General features: G+C 46.3%; 1 protein-coding gene across 1 annotated transcript in view; it reads right to left on the reverse strand.

Annotated features, from left to right (window-relative positions):
• The window catches only part of prdm16 (PR domain containing 16), a 1,033,598-nt gene that overhangs the window by 34,006 nt on the left and 972,558 nt on the right, over positions 1-27,034 (reverse strand). The window contains exons 13-15 of the mRNA XM_038773645.1: positions 10,254-10,423; positions 7,670-7,747; positions 1,139-1,308 (exon numbers count right to left, since the gene is read on the reverse strand). Of these exons, the coding sequence (XP_038629573.1) occupies positions 1,139-1,308; positions 7,670-7,747; positions 10,254-10,423 (418 nt within the window). The remainder of the gene's footprint in view (positions 1-1,138; positions 1,309-7,669; positions 7,748-10,253; positions 10,424-27,034) is intronic.

Genomic DNA, 27,034 nt, shown 5'->3' on the forward strand with positions numbered 1-27,034 from the left:
ATTAGATCTCGCAGGTCATTGCGATGCGAAGCCCGCCCATTGTGGGCCGATCACTTTAATATGCAATTCCCTGAGGTAACCAAGGTGTTAGGATAAATCCCCTTTGCCTTGGAGCATCAGGCAAGCAGTATTCAGTACTGGTCTCCACAAATGGGGACCAGATGGAACTGCACTCGGCAAGGTCTCCCAGGGGTTTGAAGGTCCCCAGGTGCATGCCCTCTGGGTAGGGTGGTACCCTGAGACTGCTGGTGCCACCTGGACATTTGGCATTGCCAGCCTGGTGCCCTAGCTGTGCCACCTGGGTGCCAGCCTGGCACTGCCAAGGTGGCCAAGTGACACTACTAGCTGGCAGGGGCACTGTCATGGTGTCCGGCTGGAGAATCGCCAGGGGGTGGCGTGAACCCGCCCCAGCCGGCCGCCGAGTTCTCCGGCACTGGATATTCGGCGGAGGTGCGACTGTCGGCGGGCACCCCCCTCCCCGGCGATTCTCCGGCCTGCGATGGGCCGAAGTCCCGCTGCTGTAATACGTCTCCCGCTGGCATGAATCAAACCACCTCCCTGACCGGTGGGACTGGCGGCGCGGGTGGGCTCCAGGGCCCCGGGGGGGTTGCCCCACGGTGGCCTGGCCCGCGATCGTGGCCCACCGATCCGCGGGTGGGCCTGTGCCGTGGGGGCACTCTTTTCCTTCCGCGTTAGCCATAGCCTCCGCGATGGCCGACGCGGACGTGACCCCCCTCCCCTGCGCATGCGTGGGGATGACGTTAGCAGCCGCTGACGCTCCGGCGCTTGCGCGGACTTCGGCCGGCGAAGTCCCTTCCGCCCCGGCTGGCGTGGTGCCAAAGGCCTTCCAAGCCAGCCGGCGCAACAGGAACCACTCCGGCACGGGCCTAGCCCCTCAAGGTGAGGGCTTGGCCCCGAAAGGTGTGGAGAAATCCGCACCTTTGGGGCGGCCCGACGCCGGAGTGGTTCACGTCACGCCATCCTGCTGGGAACCCCCCCTGCCCCGCCTGGTTAGGGAGAATGCAGCCCATGGTTTCTGGATTACTAGTCCAACAACACAACCATCACACCGCCAGACGCAGAGGCTCCCCATCTGGTACAGTTCCTGTGAACCAGTAAGAGGTTGATCCTGATCTACCTGGAATACTCTCGTTCTCATGTTTCTTGAGATGGCGGTCAAGGTTGGTTTGCTGCCCAAAGCAGCGGTTGCACAAGTGACATTTGAATGGCTTCTCTTTGTTGTGGATGTTGCGGACATGCCTTTGTAAGTTTGAGGAGATGCTGAACGATCTGTCACAGTATTTACACCTGGAAGAACAAGAATTATTGGCTGTAAAATGTTATCTCCAAAGTTTAGTGGCCAATCGAGAACTGCAGTGAAACCTCCTCAAACCTGGAGGCCGCTCAGTGGCCTGTTAAATGCAGCTAGTTGGATTTATTTAGAACACTGGAAACATTAGGCCCTAGAAAAATGATACATATGCACTTTAATGTTGCCCGATGCAATTCCTGTGTGATGATCCCAATTCCGCTGGAAAAGCTAAGACTGGCAGGATGATCTCATAGAGAAACTTTAAGATTACGAAGGTGTTTTATGGGGTAAATGTAGAAAAGATACTTGTGGGGGGAGTCCAAAACGCAAGGTGATAAAGATAAGAAAGACATAAATAAACCTGATACGGTTTTTGAGGAGAAATTACATTAACCCCCAAGAAGTGGCGAGAATGTGCAAATTTCCTTCACGTGGAATAGTTGAGGGGAATTGCACAAATGCATTTAGGGGAAAGATGGATAGCGAATAGGAAAGGGAATAGGGTATGCTGAGAAAGCGAGATGGAGGAGCGAAAGAAGACCAGTATAGACCAGTTGGGCAGAATGGTCTTTTTCTCTACCCTAAATTCGATGTAACTAACTTGTCACCAAAAACTGAAAACAAAAAGCCAGTGGGTGAGTGAGGAAATAATCTTTTTTGGTTTATGTTGTTCTATGAGCGAAGATTGCCTTTGGTCCACACTACAAACTTAATTCCCTGGCTCCCACCTCCATCCCTCTTGTTGACAACAGTCTAAAGCTCTTCCCGACCTTGCTGCCATATTTGTCCCCGAGATGAACTTCTGACCACATATTTGTGCCATCGTTAAGACTGAACCTCTGTAACATTTCCCAACTCTGCCTCAGCCTCAGTTCATCGGCTGCTGAAACCTTCATCCACACCGTTGTTATTTCCATACTTGAGCATTCCTCACACACTCCAGGTTGGCCTCCTACATCCTTTCCTCTGCAAACTCATCCAAAACTTTGCTCCCCATATCCTTACTTGCACCAAGTCCTGTTCATCTGTCAGCCCTGCGTTTAATGGCCTCCACTGGCTCCCGGTTAAGCAACACCTCACATTTAAAATTCTCGTGCTTGTTTTCAAATCCTCCATGGTCTCATCCCTCCCTATTTTGGCATCTCCCCCTGCCCCACAATCCTTGGAGATATCGGATTCCTCTAATATTGGCCTCTTCAGCATCTGGGATTTGAATTGTTCTGCCATTGGTGGCTGTGCCTTCAGCTGCCTGAGCTGTAAATGCTGGATTTCCCTTCCTGAATCTCTCCACCCACCTCATTACATCTTAATCTCTCTTTCACCTTTAAGATGATCCTTAAAATCAACTTCTTTGACCCAGCTTTTAGCCATCTACCCTAATATTACCTCAGTGTCGAATGTTGCTTTTCACGCTCCTGTGCTTTGAGAAGCTTAATTAAATGAAAGGTGCTGTGTAAATGCAAATTGATAGTGTTGTTAGCCAGGGTGGAGGAAAACTCCAATAGTCCACACCTGATCATTTGCATGGGTTTTTTTGTGCGCCAAAAGACTGAATTATCCAATAATTTAGATTAAGAAATTATAAACAACTTGCAAATTATGTATTTAAAAGTCAAATAATTAGAATTAAGGTGAGTGGGCTTTAGTAGCTTGAGATCTTTAACTTTCAGTTAAGTCAAGGGAGCAGGCAGATGTCTGATCTGACACTGCAGCAATCTTTCTGCACCAATCAGATGGCTACTTTATGTAGCTCCAACTCTTGGTGTGGGGTTTAAAGTCAAAACCTTTGACTTGGAGGCAAAAGTGTCACCATCTGAAGGCCAGAGGGTGGGTGCGGGAGGCAGAAAAAAAGCCAAGATTCCCATTCCTAACAATTTACTTGCCGCTGCTGCAGGAACACGGGCGACGTGGTTGGGATCTGCTGGGATGGTCCCAAATACAAAAAGCCGACTGATGCTTGTTGTCTGGGTTCACACTCGCAGATTGGCAGTTGTGGTAACGTCCACCTCCTCCCCCCAGCAACCAACCAGCAAGGTGTGAGGAGAATTGGAAGGAAAGGAAATGAGGAAAGGGCTCTGAAGAGTTAACACATGGTGGATAGAACACACAGCACTAGTCTGCGAGTTGTTCCCAGGGGTTTATTGATAGAATTGATATACCACAATTTTACCTCGCTGTACAAACAGCAGAGTTCCACTTGCGGGGCTAATTGTGCTGGGAAAATTACTGGGCATCAAAAGTTTTAATCAGATGAATCCTTTTATGTTCTGCCTAAAAATGCCTGATGCTAATTTAAGATCCTGGTGCAGCATGGGTCAACGGCAATTGTCAGATGGCGAGAAAGTCGAGTGTTTTGTTTAGTGCACCAGGGACCGTGAGTTACTTCATCTGGACGTGCTGGTCATCAGTGCAGTGCCCGGATCATTTGCTCTTAAACTGAGGTTTTCAAGCGGTCACTGTTCATCAGACAATCTCCTTGCGCAATCTGATAATCACTGTGCGAGTGAAGTGCTCTGCACTGTGAACCGTGAAGGGTTTTAAAACAAAGCCCCGGTTTGCTATCCAATGTGCTGCATATTTACCTTCAAGTCAACTTGAAAAGTTGCAGGGAAAATGATCCCAGTCATTTGTTAGGGTAAATTGTTTCTAAATTACCTAATCATAGAGAAAGAGAGAGCGAACCAAAAAAAAAAAAGCTGACAAAGTTAAAACACCATCCTTAGGGGATTTTCAATCTGTAACATAGACGCCAAACAGGGAGCAAGAAAGTGATGTCTACAATCAGCAAAGATTTAAACAGAATCAATCTTCTTTCTGTGAATTTTTAAAATTCCTTCATGTGCGAGTGGCAGCTTCTCAGGACTGATCCGGTAGACTTGGAATGGGAGAAAAGGTCTATTAAACTTGCTCTCTTGCCCTCTTGTCTGGCACAGTTAATGGGGAAAGGAACCTGACTATTCGTAGTTATAAATTCTTAATCCCATTTTGGAGATGGGAGTGAGAGGATTTGGGGGATGGGGGATGGGGGGGGGGGGGGGGGGGGGGGGGGGGAAGGTGCTGCCAGCTCCAGTTATTCGATAATAATTAACCCACTGATTTCCAAGTTACTCAGCTTCTTGTAATTGGGATGGTCCTGCGGCATAGGATATTTTACATACACATGAGTGAACAGGAAAAGATAATAGTTAACTTCTCATCAGATTGAAATAATCTGCACCAGCCACTTATCTTTTTGCTCTGTGCAAATCCAATTGTCTGCCCTCTCGGTGGGCGTCCTGTGCCACTATTCAAAGAATGGTGTCCAGGCCAATATTTATCCATCGACCATCATCATGAAAACTGATCATTTATCTAACTGCTATATGTGGAACCTGCTGTGTAAAGTACAGTAAGTAAAGCCACCATAGTCCAGATGACCATAGGCTGCTTTCCCGTTTAATGGAGAAAGCTGACTGGTGGTGTTTTAACCTGAGGGTCACCACACCTCAGGCAAGGTTGAGAAGATGGGGCCTTCATGAATAACCTCAGCCTGCGCGGGAATTGAACCCACGCTGTTGGCCTCGCTCTGCATCACGAACCAGCTGTCCAACCACCTCAGCTAAACCGGCCCCTGCTGTGTGTGCACTGATTATCAGTGTTTCCTCCATGTTACAGCAGATCAGTAAAGTTGGTTGAAAAATGGGAAACCTCCATTGGCAATATAACTCCGATATATCTAACTGTTATGCTGCTGAACACCATCAGCTTCAGATCCGTTTCTATGGTTCAGCTGCAGACAGAGAGTGCTCCCTCATATCAATAAAGAGGAAAGAATAAATTAGACCCTCCTTTTCCAGTTAAGGGTACAGTAGTGAAGACATCTCCGCATAGGGGCTGGTTTAGCACAGTGGGCTAAACAGCTGGTTTGTAATGCAGAACAAGGCCAGCAGCGCGGGTTCAATTCCCGTACCAGCCTCCCCGAACAGGCGCCGGAACGTGGCGACTAGGGGCTTTTCACACTAACTTCATTGAAGCCTACTCGTGGCAATAAGTGATTATTATTATTACTTTTGGTATTTCTGGCTGCGAAGATTTAAATTGCGTGGAGTTCCAATTTGTTTTTCTAATCAAATAAATGAGAGCTCTTTGCATTAGTTTAAATGAATGGCAAGTGTGAGCTTTGCCTGATTTGCTTGTCCCCACTGGCTCCTTAAACTGCTGTGAGCACATTCCCTTGTACCCTGGGAAATAAACAAAGTGACATCTGGTTAGCATGAGTGCCATGACCAGCATGGTAAAGGTTAATGTAGTTTATACCCTCAGGTCTTAATCAGACCCTAGAGACAAACATATTCCTTTGCTTTGTTACACAATTTTTTTTCCTTTCACTGTTTGGTCGTGAGTGTCCTGGGGGCGGGGGTGGTTTGGAACTCCAAGCACCTTTTATCACAAAGACAATGCTACAAATAACACCCAGCTACGTTTCTCCAACCTATATTTCTCCAACCTTTCACTTATGGAATTAATCGTACACTATCAACCATGGTAAGTGGATTGCATTCTTGCCTCAGCCAGAATATTGTGGGCTCAAGCCCCATTCTAGAGCTGCGAACACATAACCTCGGCTGGTACTCCAGTCTGTAGTTGTACAGTACTACACTGAAGGAGTGCTGCATTGTAAGAGGTACAGTGTTTTGGATGAGAAGTTAACTATTATCTTTCCTGTTCACTCAGGCGTATGTAAAATATCCTATGCCGCTAATCGAAGAAGAATGGGAGAGTTCTTCCAGTCCCCTGGGCAATTTTAATCCTTCAGCTAACATCAGTAAATCAGACACTCAGTTGCTGGGTTTCCGACATTATAGCACTGACTCTATTTCAATAAATGTTTCATTGGCTGTGTAACAATTTGGGATGCTCAATGGTTATGAAAGAACCATTTCTATAGCATTTGTAATTTGCTATAGAAATGCACGCTTTTATTTTGTTTTATGGATACTGAACCCCTCGCACAGATTTACATAGACATTCAATCATATTAGGTCTTTGCAATTGTTTTAATGTCAACATATATAAACACGTAAAAAATGTTTCACAGTCCATCTTGTAACTACTGTTTCCTGAAGCCTCTCTCAGCCCCATTGCTGGTGGGCCCTCGTCCTTATCTTACTCTTCATATTTGTATTTTCCAAACAAAGGTCCAATAGGCAGGGATTCGCTGATCTCGCCCGTTGCCTCCCAGCTGCAAGTGAGAATGAAGAATTTGGAGTCCTTGTCAAAACTCCATTCACTTTCAGCAGGCCGGAGAATTCCAGGCATGAGTGAGATTGGTGAATCCCAGCCCATGGATTAGCATCTCTGAATCATGTATCCCACTTCTCCATCATCCACTGGTACTGAGGACAATTGTTGTGTCCAGAGCCCTGTCATTGAATCATAGAATTTACACTGCAGAAGGAGGCCATTCGGCCCATCGAGTCTACACCAGCCCTTGAAAAGAGTACCCTACTTATGCCCACACCTCCACCCCATTACCGTAACCTAGTAACCCTGGCTAACCTTTTTTTGGACACTAAGGGCAATTTAGCGTGGCCAATCTACCTAACCTGCATATCTTTAGACTGTGTGAGGATGCCGGAGCACACAGACGAAACCCACGCAGACAAGAGGAGAACGTGCAGACTCCGCACAGACAGTGACCCAAGCCGGGAATCGAACCTGGGACCCGGGAGCTGGGAAGCAACAGTGCTAACCACTGTGCTACCGTGCCGCCCAAATCTGAGATTTGCAAACTCATCACTTTCCAGGGGCCAAACCTGGAAAATTATTCGTCCGAATGGCTAATTTTCACAATGGGTGATGCAGTTGCTTATGCAGCCATCAGGAGGAGCTCACTTTCACTTTTTAAATTGATCTTCCATGGCTCTGCTTGCAGTTGCAACGTTTAGCTGTTAACCTGGAACTGTATTGAACTCAGGCCTGACTATTTAAATACATTGCTCAAATGTTTACCCTCAGGGAAGTAACGTGAAGAGGCAACAATGGGGAACTATAGCTGCATGCTACAACTGAGGGCACTTTTACTTTATTTTAAATTTCTGGTTGCACCTTTAAAAAGCTCACAATGAAATAGCTGGCTTCCTTTGTCTTTGTGGCACAAATCTTGCCAAAAGTGTGACACCTTGATCAGCACACCATACACAAGATATTTTTTCTTATAAAGAAATAACAATTTCATAATTTGTTACATTTTAAAAGGACACAATCAGTTCATTGCCAGTTAGAGACACAGAATGTTGAGGAGAAGTTATGCCATGGAGATGTGTATCAGAAAACAGGCCTAAGTAGCTCTAAGCAGTAAAGGTTTTGCATGCTTACCTATACGGCTGCTCCCCAGTGTGCGTTCTCAGATGCCGAGTAAGATTCGCTGATCTCGGGAAGATCTTTCCACAGTACCTGAAGGGGAGAAAATGCAATTTACCGGCATCACTGACCAAGCAGTTTCTGTATGATTTATTAACCCCAAAGGCACCATTGGCTGACTTATTCCAGGATAGACCTGTGATGCTGTGAATTAAACAATCTGCTTGCGATGATTGACATCAGTAATTGGAATGAAGGCAGTAAGTGCTGACATTTCTTTAACCTGGCAGAGGGCCTTATTACAAGTTTATAATTTTCTGATTTGCTAAGATTTACTGGTAGCTTCAGTGTTTTGTTTTTAAATCCGAGGAGGGGTATGGAGTAGCCAGTGTTGAGGGTACACACTTTGTGGCAGAGGCCATTTTAACTGGAGATATCTGTGGCTGATCCAAGACTGGTTGAGTTTGCTATTGCAGTTGCATTGAAAGGGTCAAGAGAGGTGGCAAAGAGGTGAAACTGGATGTTGTCAGTGTACAGGTGGAACCTGATTGCATGTCACCAGGAGACATTATGTCAATGAGTAAGCGGAAGTGGCCACAGGTGATGTTTGGAAGAATTCCAGAGGTATCGGTGCTGAAGTTGGAAGTAAAAGCCATTGCTGGAAATGCTCTAGCTATGACTGAACAGGTAAGAATCAAACCAAGCTACCGATCTGAAAAATGGAGGAATGGTGATGGAGGATAAATGGAGGAAGGAAGAGGATGGTCAATGGTAGCAGAGATGTCAAAGATGAGGAGGAGGAATAGTGAACCTTTGTCACAGTCACAGAGTGTGTCATTCAGGATTTTGAGTGGGGCCATTTCAGCGCTGTGGCAGGGCAAAAACCAGACCTGTGGGTTTCTGCAACTTGCCATAAATGCAGTTCAATGGGAATAAATTTCACAAGAAGCCTCAAGGATTCATGGTACAGATCTAAGACACCCTTGCAGACTGTGGCATGGACACTCCAACTTTATTGAAGAGCTGTTTGATTGAGATCATTTTGTGATATTATTAATCACGTGGTCACACAACATATATTTGACTGTGATTTTAATATTAATAGTATTCACTGGTTTAAAACAGACGATTTCACAGTTCTGTTAAAAGAGTGGACAATGGAATAAATCACCTTTACGCCAAACATCACATGGAATTATTTCAATCGATAGATGCCTTTAAAATGAGCAGATCTCCCTAAAAAGCAGATTTCACATGATGTTGCCTACATTTGAGTCAAAGTATGTGTTAAAGTATGTTATCCAAAATTTGACAGAAAGTGAGCATGACAATTGTTCTTGATTGGGTTCTTTAGTATTATGATAGGATTTGATAAACTATAAGCAGAGAAGATGTTTCCATTTGTGGTGGAGACTAAGGGCGCAATTCTCCGGAAAGGTTTCTGAGTGTGACAGTGAACATAAATTGCCGCAAACTTCCCAGCACTAGGCCCAGCGAGACCGGCAAGGCTATTCAACCTTAAATGGTCCACTTATCCAGGCCTCACAGGCGTCCCCCCCCCCCCCCCCCCCCCCCCCCCCCCCAACAAGGTCGAGCAGCACCTAAGCTGCACTTGCTCAGCCAACTCCAGTCGGCTCACAACAACGACGCCAAGGAGACCGGCCCCAAGATTCGGGGACGCTGACCTGGGGAGTCCTATATACGTAGTGGAGGCTCGGAGGGATGTCCTGTTCCCCTGAGGGTCCCGGAGGGTAAGCCAGAGGTCAGCCAGTGCTTCCTGGGATGGTGGCAGCAGCTGTGAGTGCCGTGAGTGTGACCAGGAGGACTGTGAGCAAAGATGGCTACTCACCTCCTCGGTTCCCCACAGAAGCCTTTCTGCCAGGCTCATGTTTTTCAAAAGCAGTACTAATCGGTGCCAGTGTGACCACTTGCTGGGGAGGCCGCTGAATGACAGGAGGCCATTGGATATGGAGTGGCTCTTGTTGATTGTGTGGAAATAGGGCTTAAGTGGTGAGAATTGGTTTCTCGCCAGGCTACGGCGAGATCCTGATTTCGCCTATGGGAATGGGCCGGTGGCATTGCAAACTGTTTGGCGATGGCGCAGTTCTCTTTTCTGGCCTTTTCCGCTATGCTCTGGCCTCGTTTCGCTGGAGTTTGAGTGTAATGAGTCCAGGGAATCACGCCCTTAAACTAGGGATCATAAATACCAGGTCGTCACTCATAAATCCAAAAGGGAAACAGGAGAAATGCATTTACCAAGCAAGTTATTAAAATTTAGAACCCACTACCACATGGAGTAATTAAGGAAAATAGCATAGATGTATTTATTGGTAAGCTAGACAATAACATGGGGGGGGGGGGGGGAAGGAAACATGGTTATGTCAAGAAGGTGGCAGTTCACTTGAAGCATAAATGGCAGCATGGATCTGTTTGCCGAATGGTTTGATTCTGTGCCGTACATTATCTGTAATTCTGTTATACGTTCAGCAAAGTGTCAAGGATAAATACTGTAGAGCTCAGACAAATATCTTGGATTTTGCTCATTTACTGTTGGAGGATTAATCACGGGATGTACCTGTGGCTGCAGCTTGTCTCTCACCTGCATGTGTAACGCTCCTTTCCTTTGCGGAGGATGGCATCAGATAGCGTCGATGGCGGTGACCGGAAGTTGAAGGAATGATGAGGAGGGGGTTGCAGAGTGCCCATCGTGTCCAGTTTCAGTGTGCCAAAACTCTCCAGCTTTTCGGTCATGGTCTCCATCGCTGCCATCTGTTTAAAAAATCACAACCTAGATTCCAGGTTTCATCCGTCGAGGGAATGTAAGAGAAAGCTAATCTTGTGGCTGCCCTTGTCAGGCCCAGCAGCACAAAGAAGTTGCAATTTAGGTCCTCGAACCTGCTCCTCCACCTTTCAATAAGATTGGAACTGATCTGTTTACCCACTTTTTCTCCAGACCTCATGAAGGTTTACTGATCTCAGTTTTGACCCCAGCATTCATGGCCTTTTGTGGAAAGTATTTCAGGGCGAGATTTACCGGCCATGTTACGCTTGAAAGGCAGCACGGCACAACACGACCGGTAGATGCCGGGAGATCCCTCTTCCGGGATCTTCCCGGCTCACCATGCCTCGTGAGAATCCCGCACATTATGGGTGGGATCACTTTTTTAAGCAAATCTGCATTTTAGAGTGAAACAGCTCATCTCACTCTAATATGCGCACCCACGATCTACCCAAGGTGTGGGATCTAATCCCCTCACCTTGGAGATCTCGGGAGAGCGTCCAGGTGGCACTGCCAGCTGGCCCCGGGGCACTGCCAAGGTGCCAGGCTGACACTTTTCCCACAATGCGGATCAGATCTGGGGTGCCCTGTGTGGCAGGGGACGTGTGGGGAGCCTGAGGACCTATTAGCGGTGATTTGGCGCTTGGCGTTACAGGACTCTGTTCCCATCACGCCCCAGATTTCTATTGATCATTGTGTGAAAAGAAGATTGAAAGAATTTGGTAGATCTATGCCCTCTAGTGGAAGTCAATAGAATTGTATAGAAGAGCCAAACATTTTCCACTACTTGTAAACAATAATAATAATCTTTATTAGTGTCACAATTAGGCTTATATTAACACTGCAGTGATGTTACTGTGAAAATCCCCTAGTCGCTACACTCCGGCGTCTGTTCGGGTACACAGAGGGAGAATTCAGGATGTCCAATTGACCTAACAAGTACGTCTTTTGGGACTTGTGGGAGGAAACCGGAGCACACGGAGAAAGCCCACGTAGCCACAGGGAGAACACACAGACTCCGCACAGACAGTGACCCAAGCCGGGAATGGAACCCGGGTCCCTGGCGTGTGAAGCAACAGTGCTAGCCACTGTGATACCGTGCTCCCATTAATAGTCATACGTAGATTTGCTGCTTTAAGTGTAAAGGGATATGGTACAACGAGACGGGGGTACAACTGTACTTCAAAAAGTTATGTCTTGTGCAAAACTCTTCAAGGTCTCTGAAAAGATGGCATATTATCATTGCACTTTTATTTATATAAAAGTAAAGTCGCCTGAGTCCCAGATGACCAAACACTGCTTTTCCCTTTGAGGGGAGAGTTGATTGGTGGTGCTTTAACCTGAGGATCACCATACCTCAGGTAAGGGACAAAGTTGAGAAGAATTAATTCATGAATTAATATATTTATGTACTAAACATGGGTATAGAAATAGGTCATTTAGCCTATCTAACTCTGCCATGTTTTCAGCAATGGTTTCTGTATCTTTTTAACGCTGATTTACTTTGTTCACAATCTTTGCTACCTTTAAAAAAGGAAAGACTTGAATTTATATCCTGTTTTCCACACCCACCAGCCATCTCAAAGTGCTATTTGAAATGTAATCACTGTTGCAATGTTCAAACATTACAACTAATTTGCTCTCAGCAGATTTCCACAAACAGCAATATAATAATGGCCAATAATCTGTTTGATATGTTGATTGACGGATAAATATTGACCGTGATACCGGGGATTACTCCCCTGCTTTTCTTTGAAATAGTGCCGGTGGAATCTGGGCACCTGGGCAGGCAGATGGATTTTGATTTAATGTTGCTTCTGAAAGTTAGCACCCCCGACAGTGCAGCGTTCCCTCAGTACTGCACTGGAGTGTCAGCCTTGATTTTCCTGTTCCCGTTCTGCCTCTGGAGGAAATTGTATTCTCCTTTCTAAATTAATTTGTTTGTTTGAAGCACATTCGAGAACGAGGTCGATTTTTTTTTTCGCCTGCCCAATTCACTCATTGTCCCTTTTCACATAAATGAAACCTAATTGCCGGCTGTTTCCCAAATAGAATAGTGGGGTTACAGGATAGGGTGGGGAAATTGGGCTTGTGTGGGGCGCTCTTTCAAAGGTTTTGTGCAGACTCGATGGGCTGAATGGAAGATCTGAGCATTTAGTTGTATTGCCGTGTCTGTTGGGGAGCTGTTAATAAATAATAGCTGCCAGCTGCTGAGCATGCGTTAGTCTCCCTCAGCACAATACACAACAGAAAAATGGTAATGAGACTGGGGCGGAACTTTCTCTTACATTTTGTCGGAGAAATTAAGGACTGAAGAATGTTCTGACATATATTTAGATTTCTGTATTGGAACTCCTAAAGTGAAGGAAGATGGGACAATTTAAAATATTGCTCCGTGTGCTCATTGTGTTCAGGTACAGTGAGTCTGCATAGTACGCAATTGATAAAAGTGGCACTGAATACATATTTGGGGATAATGTGGAAAATTCAATCCCAACAAAGACAACTGGCGTAATTATGAATGAAGATTACACTTTAGGCTGAAAGTGAATAAAATGGAGATGAGGGTAAAGTAGATGTTTACCTCATCATGACAGAGCCAGATGCCTTTGAGATAGTATTAACCCGGTGTTGTCCGCCAGACCCCAGTACTATGGAATATGCAGAGAAACCATGGAAATGGCAGAAGGAGATAGTTGTAAATTGCAAGGAGGTTCTTAACCCTGAGCCAGCAGGGACGTTCCACTGGATTTCAGTGAGATCCAGGCCACCTCTGCCAAGCTTCCAATCTTAGCATCAGAAATTTAGATGCTACTAGTGCCAGCAAACATTTAAATGCCCATTGACAGTCAAAGTTCTATGCCAGTGGGAAAGTTAGTCATGTCCAGATGGCATGCACGAGTAGAGGAAACTATTGCTTCAGATCATGGTAAAGCTCCAGGTCGCAACCATACCAAGTCAAGGTTATAAGACCATAAGACCATGAGATATCAGAGCATAATTAGGCCATTCAGCCCATCGTGTCTGCTCCGCCATTCAATCATGGCTGATATGTTCCTCACTCCCATTCTCCTGCCTTCTCCCCATAACCCTGATTTCCATAATAATCAAGAAACTTCCTTATTAATTAAGAACACCAGATATGTGCTTGAGGTGCTGTCACCTACAGGGCTACACACCAAGGTGTCATCTAGTGGCGGATTGTCGGTGGGTGGCTCCTGCTTGAGGCTCGGGTTTTTGGAATTTAATGGCCGGTCCTAGGGGCAGTTTTTGGATGACTTAACAGATGCAGGAAGGCATAAGGAAGGAGGAGGATGTCGAAGAACCAGAAAAAAGCCGTCAGGAAGAAGGAGTCAAGCAAAGGTTCGTCATCGAGCGAATGGGTCAGCCCGGCAGCAGGAAAGATGGCGGACAATGGGTCACTGGGTGGGGTCGCGTCCTTCACAGTGGAGAAGATGACTGAGGTGAATGAGCCACCGAGGGGGTTAACAATCTACTTTCACAAGTACCACATGAAGGAGAAGGTCCTGAGTTGGGCGAAACAGGCATGTAGTGCAGTGGGCAGGAGTTGGTATACGTATATACCAGGACTTAACCTTGGAGCTGGTGAGAAGGTGGGCAGCATTCGGTTGGGTGAAGGCGGCACTCTACAGCAGTGGTGTGAGGTTCGGTGTGGTGTACATGGCGAAGTTGTGGGTGACCGACAACTTGAAGGATTTCTACTTTGAGACGGTGAAGGCAGCATGGTGTTCATGAAGCCTGAAGGACTGGGGCTAAAATGAGCAATGGGACTCGGGTTTGCTTTTGGACTGAGGGAAGGGGGACAAAATGTTGCATATAGTTTCATTTCTTGTTAGCGGTTTAGGATGTTAAGTTGCTGGTATGGGAATGGTTGGGAGTTGCAGTTTTCCTTTTTGGGGGTTGGTCGGTGGGGATGGGTAGTGTACCCTGTGGTATGGAGGCACACGGGTAAGTGACTAGTGCAATTTTGGGATTATGACAGTTTTCTGGGGCGTGGTGTTTTGCACTGTGTTTGTTTATTTGAAAGTTGTTTTTCAGGGACTGGGCATGGGGGAGAGATTTGGGAGGAGGGGGTATGGGCAGTTGCCTCCACACTAGCAAGCGTACGTTGGCTAGTGAATGGGAGGGTGGTGGGGGGAAGGGCTGAGGTCACTGGAGCCTGGTCGAACAGGTTTCGAGGGGCCTGGGAGGTGTGAAAGGTGGGGGGATGGGATCGATACTGGGAGAGGTGTTTTCGAGAGGAAGTGGATGGGAGGGGTTTGATGGCAACAAAGGGATGGCCGGGCAAGGTCCAGTGGGCAGGAGTTATGACTATGGTGGATAGGAGGGGCTGGGGGGACGGGGGTGGTGAGAGAGACCCGCGGTCAGAATAGTAACATGGACTGTGAGAGGACTGGGGGGGACCCGTGAAGAGGTCGAGGGTGTTTTTGCATCTAAAAAGCCTAAAGGCCGATGTGACGATGCTGCAGGAGACCCACCTGAGGGTGAAGGACCAGGTGAGGCTCAGGAAGGACTGGATGAGCCAGGTATTCCACTCGGGTGGGGGGTTGGTGGGCAAGAGGTTTCAGATGGAGGAGGTGGTGGTGGACCAGGGATATGCGATTGTAACGGGGGCATTAGAGGGGAGGTTAGTGGCACTGGTGAGTGTATACAGCTCCAACTGGGACGATGCTGGGTTTGCGAAGAGGGTGCTGGGTGCCATCCCCGATTTCGATACACACGAGGTTATAGTAGGAGGGAGTGGGATTATTTGTTTTTCCCCTCGGTGCACAAAGTGCATTCGAGGACAGACTATTTTGTAGTAGGGAAGGTGTAATTAGTTGGAGTCAAGGGATCGGAGTATACTGCGATAGCAATCTCGGATCATGCGCCGCATTGGGTGGATATGGTCTTGGTGAGGGGGGGAAGCCCAGAGGCCAGGTGGAGAATGGATGCGAGGTTGCTGGGGAGCTGAAGTTTCTGCGATAAGATTGGGAAGGTGATTGAGGAGTATGTAGGATTTAATCATACAGTGTCACAGGCGGTATCGTGGGTGGCCCTGAGGGGAGGGGAGAGGTGATCCCATTTAAGGCCAAGTTGGACAAAGAGAAGGAGGAGTGCCTAAAGTTGACAGAGAAGATGTTGGAAATGGACAGGAGATACACGGGAGATGCAGATCTGACCCTTCTGGACAAGAGCAAGGAGCTTCAGGCTAGGTTTAAATGCTGCCAAATGAGATGGGCAAGGGGAGCAGTTTATGACTAGGCGGAGAAGGTGGGGTGCATATTGGCGGGCCAGCTCCAGAGGGAGGCGCCGGTGAGGGAGGTAGTCCAGATGCGGGATAGGCTGGGGAAATTGGTGGTGGCGCCGGACCAGATTAATAAAGTTTTCGAGGAGTTCTACGAGAAGTTGTATAGGCCGGAGCCACTGGGAGAGGAGTGAGAGACGAGAAAGTTTCTAGATGGGTTGGAGTATCCGAGGTTGGAGGAGGAGGATAGGGCTGGAGGGGCCGGTGGGGGAACAGGACATAAAGGAGGCAACCTGGAGGATGCAATCGGGGAAGGTGGAAGGCCGGATGGGTTCCCAGTGGAGTATTACAGGGAGTTTAAAGACAAGTTGGCGCCGCTGATGGTGGGGATGTTTGAGGAGGCGATAGGTAGGGGGATATTACCACAAATATTGGGACAGGCTTGAATTTTGCTGCTGTTAAAAAAAGACAAGGATCCAATGGCTTGTGGGCCATATCGGTCCATATCCTTATTGAATGTGGATACCACGCAAAGGGGCTGGTGGCAAGGTTGGAGGGGTGCCTCCCGAAGGTGATAGGAGAAGATCAGACAGGGTTTGTAAAAGGAAGGCAGCTGTTTTCAAATGTTAGACGGTTGCTAAATGTGATCATGGCGACGGCCGAGGGAAAAGAGATGGAGTTGGTGGTGGCGGAGAAGGCATTTGACTGGGTAGCGTGTGGGGTATCCGATTGTGGTTCAAGCGAGATTTGGGATTGGACCAGGTTTAGAGTGTGGGTATGGCTGCTCTATAGGGAACCGATGGCGAGTGTTTGCATGAACAACATGAGTTTGGGGTACTTTGCTCTGCACCAGGATACTAGGCAGGGGTGTCCTATGTCCCCCCTGCTACTTGCATTAACGACAGAGCCATTGGCCATCGCTCTAAGATGTTCGGGATTGTGAAAGGGGGGGGGTGGAGCCGAGGATAACCTTATAAGCGGATGTTTTACTGCTGTATATCTCAGAGCTGAGTACGTCAGTGGGGAATATAATGGGATTGCTCCAAAGATTCAGGTCGTTCTTGAGGTATAAATTAAATTTCGAGAAGAGTGAGTATTTTATGGTGTCCCAGCCAGGAGTGGGAGTGCATGTTGCCATTGCATAGGGTGGCAACCCACTTCAGGTGTTTGGGAGTGCACGTGGTATGTGACTGGGGAGGGGGCGGGGGGGGGGGCTCCGTAGGTAGAATTTTACAAGTTTGGTGGGGAGGGTGAAGGCCGACTTGGCAAGTGGGATAACCTCCCTCTGTTTTTGCAAGCCGGGTGCAGGAGGTTAAAATGATTGTGCCGTTGGGTCAAGATGGGGGTGGGCTCGTGCAAGGGGTTGGGGTTGGGGTTGGCAACGGCATCGCTCCCGATCGCCCTGGGCAAATATTCGGGGAGTCCGGTGGTGGTGGCAACGTTGAAGATCTGGTGGCAGCTGAGACAGCACTTTAAGTTGGGGCTGGGATGCCAATTAGGGGGAATCATAGGTTTGAGCCTGGGAGGCTGGATGGGAGGTTTTGGAGATGGGAGGAGAGGGGGATTAAGGTAATGAAAGATTTGTTCCTGGGGGGACATTTGGTGAGGCTGGTGGAGTTGGGGGGATAAGTACGGGTTGGTGCAAGAGGAAGGTTTTAGGTACCTGCAAGTCCGAGACTTTGTGAGGAAGGAGTTTCCGAGCTTCATTATTGTATCGGCCACCTCGCTGTTGGAGGAGGTACTGTAGGCAGGGGAATTGGAGAAGGGGGTGGTGTCGGCGATTTAGGGGAAGTTTTGGGAGGAGGATAGGGTGTCCATGGAGGGGATTAAGGTCAAGTGGGAAGGAGAGTTGGGGGAGGTAATGGAAGAAGTTTGTGGTGCGAGGTGCTACGAAGGATGGATGCTTCAACTTCGTGCATGAGGTTGGCGCTGGTGCAATTAAAGTTCATGTGTAGGGCGCACCTCACAAAGGCGAGGACGAGCCGGGTTGTCGAGGGGGGCGGAGGATGTTTGCGAGCGGTGTGGGAGGGGCCCTTCAAACTATGTACATATGTTTTGGTCCTGCCTGAAGCTGGAAAGCTATTGGAGGGAGGTTTTTAACATATCTCGGTGGTGTTACATATGGACTTGGAGCCGGGTCCTCTCGGGGCCATTTTCAGGATGTCGGACTAGGGGCCGTTGTGTTAGCCTTCACCTCGCTGTTTGCCTGGAGGCGGGTCCTGCTGGGGAAGAGGTCAGCTTCTCCGCCCTGTGCCTCGGTGTGGCTAGCGGACCTGCTGGAATTCTTGACCCTGGAAAAGGTGAAATTTGAACTAAGGGGAGCGAAGTGGGAGGGGAATTCTACAATTCATGGGGTTTGTTTATCACTTTCGAGAACTTGTTGCCATTGAACACTAAGGGAGGGGGAAGGGGATGGGGAATTTAGCTGGTTTTTTCTGTTTGTTTACTTATTTTTGGAATTTGCGAGTCGATGTTTCAGGCTGTATATTGATGGGGTCATTCTTGCTGTTGTTTCTGTGTTTTTCTTTTATTGTTTATATCAGGGGTGGGCACATGGAAGATGACAGAAAACTGGCTTAAGAGGTCAAATGGATCCAAAGCCAGATGGGAAACAAAATAAACCTTTTATCAAGAAGGGATTTACATCTAATTTACCGAATGCACCAATATACATGCCTGCCTTACTACCCAAAAGTCCCAACTGTCCCTCTTTAAGCACTTTTGAGTACGAAGGTGAAACAAATAAACTAATTAACAGTCCCTTAGAGGGGCACTGTAACAAGGACAAAACTTTAAAGGAAGCTTTAAGTAAATTAAAGTAATATTTTGGTTCAGGCTCTCTTTATATCCTTTTGAGCACGTCAAAAGACGGGTGGTAAAATTTACAAATTAAATTAAAGTCCCCTTAAAAGTGCACTTGTCCCTCTTTATATTCTTTTGAGAACCTGTGAAATTAACCAGAATAATGTATCAAAATGAACAAATTAACCAAATTGACAGCCTCTTAAAGGGGCATGTCTGTCTTTAAAAGTGCTCTAGGTACTTAATTAAACAATACCCTTCATCTGTGTATTTTATATATATTTTTAAAAAAAATTTATTGTACCAATTCATTTTTTCCAATTAAGGGGCAATTTAGCGTGGCAAATCCACCAACCTGCACGTCTTTGGGTTGAGGGGGCGAAACCCACACAGACACGGGGAGAATGTGCAAACTCCACATGGACAGTGACCCAGAGCCGGGATCGAACCTGGGACCTCGGTGCCCTGAGGCAGCAATGCTAACCACTGCGCCACCGTGCTGCCCCATGAGAATGGAATATGATGGTGCATCCTATTACTTGCGATTGGTAGCAGTCGGAGGGAATAAAGTCTCCCTAATGGGAAGGAATTGCCTTCAGAAAATACGGTTAAACTGGGCTAAACTCAGTTATTTACAGTTGAGAAAAGGCTAAGAGAAAACAAAGCGGTCTTTGTGCAAGGAGGACCAAATGACAAATAAGGCATCACAATGCCAAAGTCAAGATAAAGGACAATGTACAGCTGACATTTTGCAAGGCTAGGCCAGTGCCTTATGCACGGTTAGAAGTAGAAAGTAAAGAATTGGACAGATTAGAAAGAACAGAGGCAATTCAAAAGGTGAAGAACAGTGAATGAGCCACACCTATAGTGGCAATTCAAAAAGCAAACAGATCTGTTTGGATTTGATAAGCAAACAGTAGATAAGGTGATCAAGAATGATACTTAATAATAATCTTTATTAGTGTTATAAGTAGGCTTACATTAACACTGCAATGACGTTACTGTGAAAAGCCCTGAATCGTCACATTCCGGCGCCTGTTCGGGTACACTGAGGAAGAATTCAGAATGTTCAATTCACCTCACAAGCACGTTTTTTGGGACCTGTGGGAGGAAAACGGTGCGCCCAGAGGAAACCCACGCAAACACGGGGAGAACGTGCAGACTCTCTGCAGACAGCGACTGCCTACCAGTAAAGATTTTTTGTCTAATTTAGCCAATGAAAAGGGGTTCAGTAAGATTGATTTGTCACATGCTTATTTACAATGAAAACTAACTGCCAAGAGTAAGGAACTGCTTACCACTCATACACACAAACATTTGTACTAATATGAAAAGCTACCATTTAGGGCGTCCACTGATGCTTTGTGTTCCAGAGCATCATAGATCAGGTACTGAGAGAAAGGAAGTTCGAGGAAAGGAGTGTGTTGTTTCTCAGGTGACATTTTAATTCACAGTAAGAGGGAGAAAAAGCATATTGTAATTTCTAAAAATAAATCCTGGACTGACTTCAAGAGTATGGCATCAAAGCTAAAAAGCATAATGTTGCTTCTTGGTGTCAACTGTAACATACCTGGGTCACCAAATAGATGATGAAGGTATCCATCCAATGATGGAGCAGGTTTGAAGGTTTTGAAAGCATAGAGACCAGGAAATGAAGAAGAATTCAGAACATTCATGGGGATTGTTGTTATTATTCTAAGTTTATCCTTGCCTGACTTAGCTATTACATTCACCCCACTGTATTTTCAACTCAAATTTGGGATCGATTGGGTGTGGTCTGTGCAGCATCAGAAAGCATTTGAAGAAGTGAAATACCGACTGGTGATGTTGTTTTGATCCCCAATGTCTCACCAAGGGGTAAGGTGCGGTGCTACCTCACAAAATAGAAGATGGTTCAGAGAAGTCTGTAGCGTAGGCTTCACAGACTTTAACAAAGTCAGAGCAAAATTATTCACAAGTTGAGAAAGAGACATTAGTGATCATATGTGTTGTTACTGTACTAACTTCCATAAATACTTGTATGGTAGGAGGTTCACTTTATTAACTCACTACCAAGCTCCAACGATCCTATCTGGTCTAAAAAAGGGGGTGCCGTCCATGCTGGTAGCAATGGCTTGAGAGATGGGTGTCGATTTTGACGGGCCATCACTACGATATCAAATATTGTAAGTCGGGCGACCATATAAATGCAGAGGTTTTAAGATTTCCCATGAAGATAGACTCATTTCTAGCCACTGAGTGAATTACTTTTCATACACAAATGACATACTGGTGTCTGCAAGAAAAAATAGGGACGAAACTGGCAACGATCTGGTGCTCAGTAAAGTGCTCAATTATGTCATGAATGGCCAGCATAAAGAGTGTGATGATGAGAAATTGCAAGAATGGCTGGCATTCTCTGGTTATCTGGATTTTCCCACTGGCAGCACACACCTGCCAGCGGGTTTCCCAACAGTGTGGGGTGGTTGCAATGGGAAATCCCATCGACAAGCAGCGGGAAGATAGAATCCCGTTGCCAATGAACGGCGCGCGGCCAAGAAACACATGGCTGGGGAACTGGAGAATTCCGCCCCATATTTCACATATAGAAATGAACTGGCTTTAGATGAAGACTGTCTCAGATGGGGTTGAAGAGTCATTATTCTGCCAAGGTTGAGAGAGATTATTAGAGGAATATCATCAAGAACACAGATGGCCTGTCCACATGAAAGAGTAGGAAGAAGCTATTTTTAGTATCCAAAGGTAGGTAAAGATATTGAAGAGTTGTCGAAAAGTCGTAAAATGTGTCTTGGAATGAGAAATGATCCAACTCAGATTTCTTTTCATCCTGTGTTCGAACACAAGAAAACCGTGGGAATGAGTATATGTTGATTTCTTTGAAGTGAAGTGGAATGGAAAGAATTACCTTGTTTTGGTCGATAGCTAATGCAGGTGGATAAATGTCTTACCCAGTACCATATAAGTGGGAAAACTATTGAGGTCTTGAGAAGTTGGTTTGCAATTTATGGGTTGTCAGATTTAATCCATAATTTACACCCAATCCTATTCTTGCCTGGTATCCACACACAGGTTCATCCATCAAAAAAGATGAAAGAACATCCATTTTGTCAATGCTTTTCACATAATCGGGGCATCCCTTCAACTTGTAATACAGACAAATGTGGCAGCGGCCCATGATTAGTAATGAGATGAATGAACAACTAATATTTGTTGATGGCGTTGGGTAACAGATGAATGTTGATCAAGCCAATCCCTCCTGCCATTCTTCAAATAATGCAGTGAATCTCATGTGTCCATCAAACAGATGCACATCACCATGAGCACTTCACACAAAAGATAGCCCCTTTAAAAGTCTACCATCCCCTCAGCAATGCACGCTCAGGTCTTGCAATTTGACTTAAACCCACAGACATTTTACTCAGAGGAAAGCTGAGTCATTGGAGAGGGAACAGGAAGAGCATGCTTTGCTGGATTCCCTCCCTCTCTATCACAGGGGAGCTGAGGAAAAAATGTTTGTTCTGACTGTGACCACAAATGAAGGAAACTAATTTTATTTTATTTTAGAAACACATTGGGGGTGACTCCATCTTTGAATGAGCAACAATAACAAAACCAAATGAATTCAAGGCTTTTCCAGTGAACACTTAAAAGTCACATGTTTCCCCTCTCAGGAGTCCTGTTTCGTTCAGATTACTCACTTCATTTGTTTATAATCTAAGGCGGGCACAGACGCATCCATCATCAAATACAGGGCTGCAACAGGCAGTCACTTCTTGACTTACTTCCAAAATAAAGCAAGTGGAAATTAAGATAACAATGTACAAGCTGAATGGAGAGAGCCACATTTTATTGTAATAGGCTGGGCTTTTTCATATAATTGGATTAGCATGAAGATAAGGATGTTAAAAACAAATGGAGAGTAATAGAATGGATTCTCAGGTGGACTCACCCTGTAACCCTGTCATAGCACCGATCAAACACAGTCAGACCACATCTTGAGCTCAGTCTAGTCACCAAAACACAAGAGAGATGTTCAAGCTCTGGAGGATGTGCAGAGAACAGCCATGAGGCTCATCTCCGTCTGTGTTACCAAGAAACATTGGAAAATTCTGGCTCCTCAGGCTTCAGAGGAGATGTTTGAGATGTTGAAGAAATGCACAGGCTTATAAATGCTCTGCAAAATGAACCGTGGTGGCACAGTGGTTAGCAGTGCTGCCTCACAGCACCAGGGGCCCAGGTTCGATTCGGGCCTTGGGTGACTGTACGAGTTTGCACGTTCTCCCCATGTCTACGTAGGTTCCCCCTGGCTGCTCCGGTTTCCTCTCACAGTCCAAATTTGTGCAGATTAGGTGGATTGGCCATGTTAAATTGCCCCTGAGTATCCAAAGTTGTGCAGGTTAGGTGGAGTTACCGGGATAGGGCAGAGAGTGGGCCTAGGTAGGGTCACTGCAGACTCAATGGGCTGAATGGCTGTTTCAGCACTGCAGGGATTCTATGGAACTTAAGCAGTTTAGGTTAGAATAAGGGATGATGGCTTAAATGAGTAAAAATCGGATTTAGGGCTGATATCAGGAAGTTCTTTGCACAGAGAGCAATCAATGTGTGGAATAAATGTCCAGATACATCAATTGAGGCAATTGGAATCACTGAACCAATTGGATGCTGAAATGGTATGACAATTAGTTCAATCTGGCTTAGATTTCCTTACCAAGTTTACTTTAGGCCATTAACACAGTACAAAATCCCAAGTGGGTTCCACAAGGGAGTCAAATGTCAAAGAAGAGGTGGAAGAAGACTTAAGAGAGATGAGCATTGAAAAGATGGGTTTTCAAAAACTTTTTGACATTGCTGAAAGATGTTACAAAGGTACTGTAATAATCATTAATGACTTTAATCTTCACAGCCATTAGACAAATTAATCTGGCAAAGGTAGCCTGGAGGATGAGTTCATAGAGTGTATTCAAGGCAGTTCCTTCAATCAATATTCCACCAGGGTTTAGGCTATTTTAGACTTGGTAATGTGCAACAAGACCGTATTAATTAAAGACCTCATTGTAAAGGATCCTCCAGGCAAGAGTGATCATAACATGATATCATTTCACATTTAGTTTGATAGTGAGAAATGAGGTTCATAATTAGTGTCTTAAACTTAAATGAAGGCACTTACAAGCATATGAAGACAGAGTTGGCTAAAGTAGACTGGGTGACTAGGTTAAAAGGTAAAATGGTAGCAAAGCAGTGATAGACATTTAAGGAGATACTGTATAACTCTCAACAAAGGTATATTTCATTGAGGAAGAATTACTCTACCATAAGGATACGCCGTCTATAGCTAACTATGGAAGTTAAGGGGATATCAAATTGAAAGATGCTGTGAAGATTCGTGGTAGGCCAGAAGATTGGGAAATTTTTAGAAACTTGCAAAGGTTGACTTAAAAAAATATAAAGAGGGAGAAATTGGAATATGAGAGACAGTACGTAAGGAATATAAAAATGGGCAGTAAAGGCTTCTACAAGTGTATGAAAAGGAAAAGAGAAGCTGAAATGAGCTTTGGTTTCTTAGAGGATGTGACCTGGGAAGTAAAAATGAGAAAAGAAGAAATATTTTGTATCCGTCTTCACAGTAAAAGACACAAAAAGCATCTACTGCTTCTCCTCTAACCACTTTGATTGTTACATTTATGACAGAGATGAGGAGGATGGGGGCAGGGCAGGAAAGTGGAATTAAGACCACAGTCAGTCAGACATGCTCTTATTGAATGGCAGAGCAGGCTCAAGCGGCTAAATGGCTTACTACTGTTCCTATTTCTTATGTTCCCCATCTGGTTGTGGGGTGGGGGAGCACTAGGGGATGGGAACATCATCGGTAAAGCAGCTGACTGCTCAGTGTTACCAACTTTCAACGCTATCTCATTCAAAATGTTGAAAATCATTTCAAATTCTTTTAAATTATGTCTCAATGCGCAGCCTTTGAGACAGAGTTCAACTATCTTTTTTTTTCCAAAGGTTGATAAAGTTCAGGAAATTCTGGGCAGATGCTGCATGAGAAAGCAGTTTCTGTCTGCCTGTTCTGGTTGAAGGTACAGATCCAATACCTCAATTTGAAAATGTGTTGGAGTTTTCCCATTGTCCTGGCCAGCATTCTTTCCTCAACAAACAGCAACAAAACAGGGCAGTCACACCTGTTTGGTTAACAGTCTGACCCTTTTGTTTTTAAGGACAATAGCCTCTCTTGCTCTTTCAAATGGTTATGGACCTGCATTGTAAATTTCCAGTATTTGTGTTTCTATTTCAGATTTTGACAAAGCCAGAAAACAATTTCAGCCTCTCATACCATAACCACCAATATTTATCATGACGTGTCATGGATTGAGCATTGGTTAACAGCTCGATCGAATTGTCAATGAGTTCTGCAACAGAAGTTCATCTGCTTGTTTCTGTTCTTGAGGTCAAAGGTCCACTGCTCCTATGTGAAGGAAAGCAGGCAGTACTCCTCGTATCCTGGCCATCATTCATTCTTGAACCAATATCACCAATAATAGATTCATGGATGATTAATTTTACTGCTGTTTGTGGGAATTTGGGATACACAACATGGTTATTGTGGCCATCTATGTAACAGTTTTATTAATTGTATCTGAAGCAGTTTAGGATGTTTGAAAGATGTAATAAGATGCTACATAAATACAAATGATTTCTTATCCACTCAGTAAAATCTGCAGTGTCTATCTCATTTTCAATGAGCATTAACAGCTGTAAAAACATTCAAAAAGGTCCACACTGTCCAGAACAAAACAATCCACTTGATCGGCAGCCCATCCACCACCTTAAACATTTACTCCCTCAACCACTGATGCACTATAGCCAGATTGTGTTTTATCTACAGTATGTGCTGCAGCAATTTGCCAAGGCTTCTTTGGCAGCACCTCACAAACCATGACCTCCACCATCTACAGGGACAAAGAAACATGTGCATGGTAACACCATAATCTTGAAGTTCAGCTTCAATCCACACACCGTATGGACGTGGACATATTTGGTGATCCTCCTACCTGCAACCCCTTCCCATTTCCCAGTAATCTCTTAGACGAGGCCAAACAGAAAGAGAAAGAAACCCAGGGCTAAAATGGGGGGAAATAATCTGGAAAATGCTTGTTTGGGCTGCCTCTGACATCTCTGTCAAAGTGGCATTGCACAGTTCACCTTTAGAAGATGGAGAACCATGCAACTCAACAAACGTACCCAGCATGTGTTTGGCCATCTCAACAAGTAAAGTTCCCTAGGTTCAATCTCCCTGCTGCGTCAGCAGCTTTCAGCTGGGGTACCAGCCATGGACGCTATAATTGTCTCCCACACAGAGGCAAATGATCGGCATTGGTTCCTGGTCCTGATTGATCCCCATGTTGGAGATTCATATCTTTGGACATTCGGTAGGGAGAAGATGCAGCTCGAGAATAACTTGTCCTGTCATCAAATAATCTCACGGAAGGTGTGTTTGTGCCATGACCCAACAGGTTGATTGTCAACCTGTACATCCGTCTGATACACCTATGGCGGGTGGTAAGAGTGTTCGAGCTTCATGGTCAGCCAGAACCATGTGGTCGCTACAGCACAACTGCCTCCCCCACAATAAACTAAATCACACATAAGCTCTTACGTTCCATGGCATGTTTTCTCCTTGTTTTGAGGGACTGCTAGCGAGAGACAGAGGCTGGGATTCTCCCCTACCCAGCGGGGCAGGGGGTCCCGGCGTAGCGGAGTGGCGCCAACCACTCCGGCGTTGGGCCTCCCCAAAGGTGCGGTATTCTCCGCACCTTTAGGGGCTAGGCCCGTGCGGGAGTGGTTTCCGCTCCGCCGATGGCGCGAAAACCGGCGCCAACGGCCTTTGGCGCTATGCCGCCCGGCGTCGGGGCTGGCTGAAAGACCTTCGCCGGTCCGCGCATGCGCCAGTGGCCACTGACGTCACCACCGGCGCATGCGCGGTAGGGGGGGTCTCTTCCGCCTCCGCCATGGTGGAGGCCGTGGCAGCGGCGGAAGAAAAAGAGTGCCCCCACGGCACTGGCCCGCCCGCCGATCAGTGGGCCCCGATCGCGGGCCAGGCCACCGTGGGGGCACCCCCCAGAGTCCGATCGCCCCGCGCCCCCCCTCAGCACCCCGGGGGCCCGCTCAGGCCGCCAATCCCGCTGGCACCAGAGGTGGTTTAAACCACGTCGGCGGGGTTGGCCTGTCAGCGGCGGGACTTTGGCCCATCGCGGGCCGGAGAATCGCCACGTGGGGCACGCCAATCGGCAGGGCGTGATTCCCGCTCCCGCCGATTCCCGGGTGGCGGAGAATTCCGGCCACGATGGGGGCGGGATTTATGCCGACCCCTGGCAATTCCCCGACCCTGCGGGGGGTCGGAGAATTCCGCCCAGAGAGTCGAATAAACTGCCTGAAATGATTGTCCAGACTAACAAGTGACAAAAGAATGAGTTTGAGGAAAGTAACCAACATCTATAGAATTGTAGCCCAGTAAAGATATAGAACTATACCCAAGTAAAGATGTGGAACC

This window comes from Scyliorhinus canicula, chromosome 16, assembly GCF_902713615.1.
Source record: "Scyliorhinus canicula chromosome 16, sScyCan1.1, whole genome shotgun sequence".
Taxonomy (NCBI): Eukaryota; Metazoa; Chordata; class Chondrichthyes; order Carcharhiniformes; family Scyliorhinidae; genus Scyliorhinus; species Scyliorhinus canicula.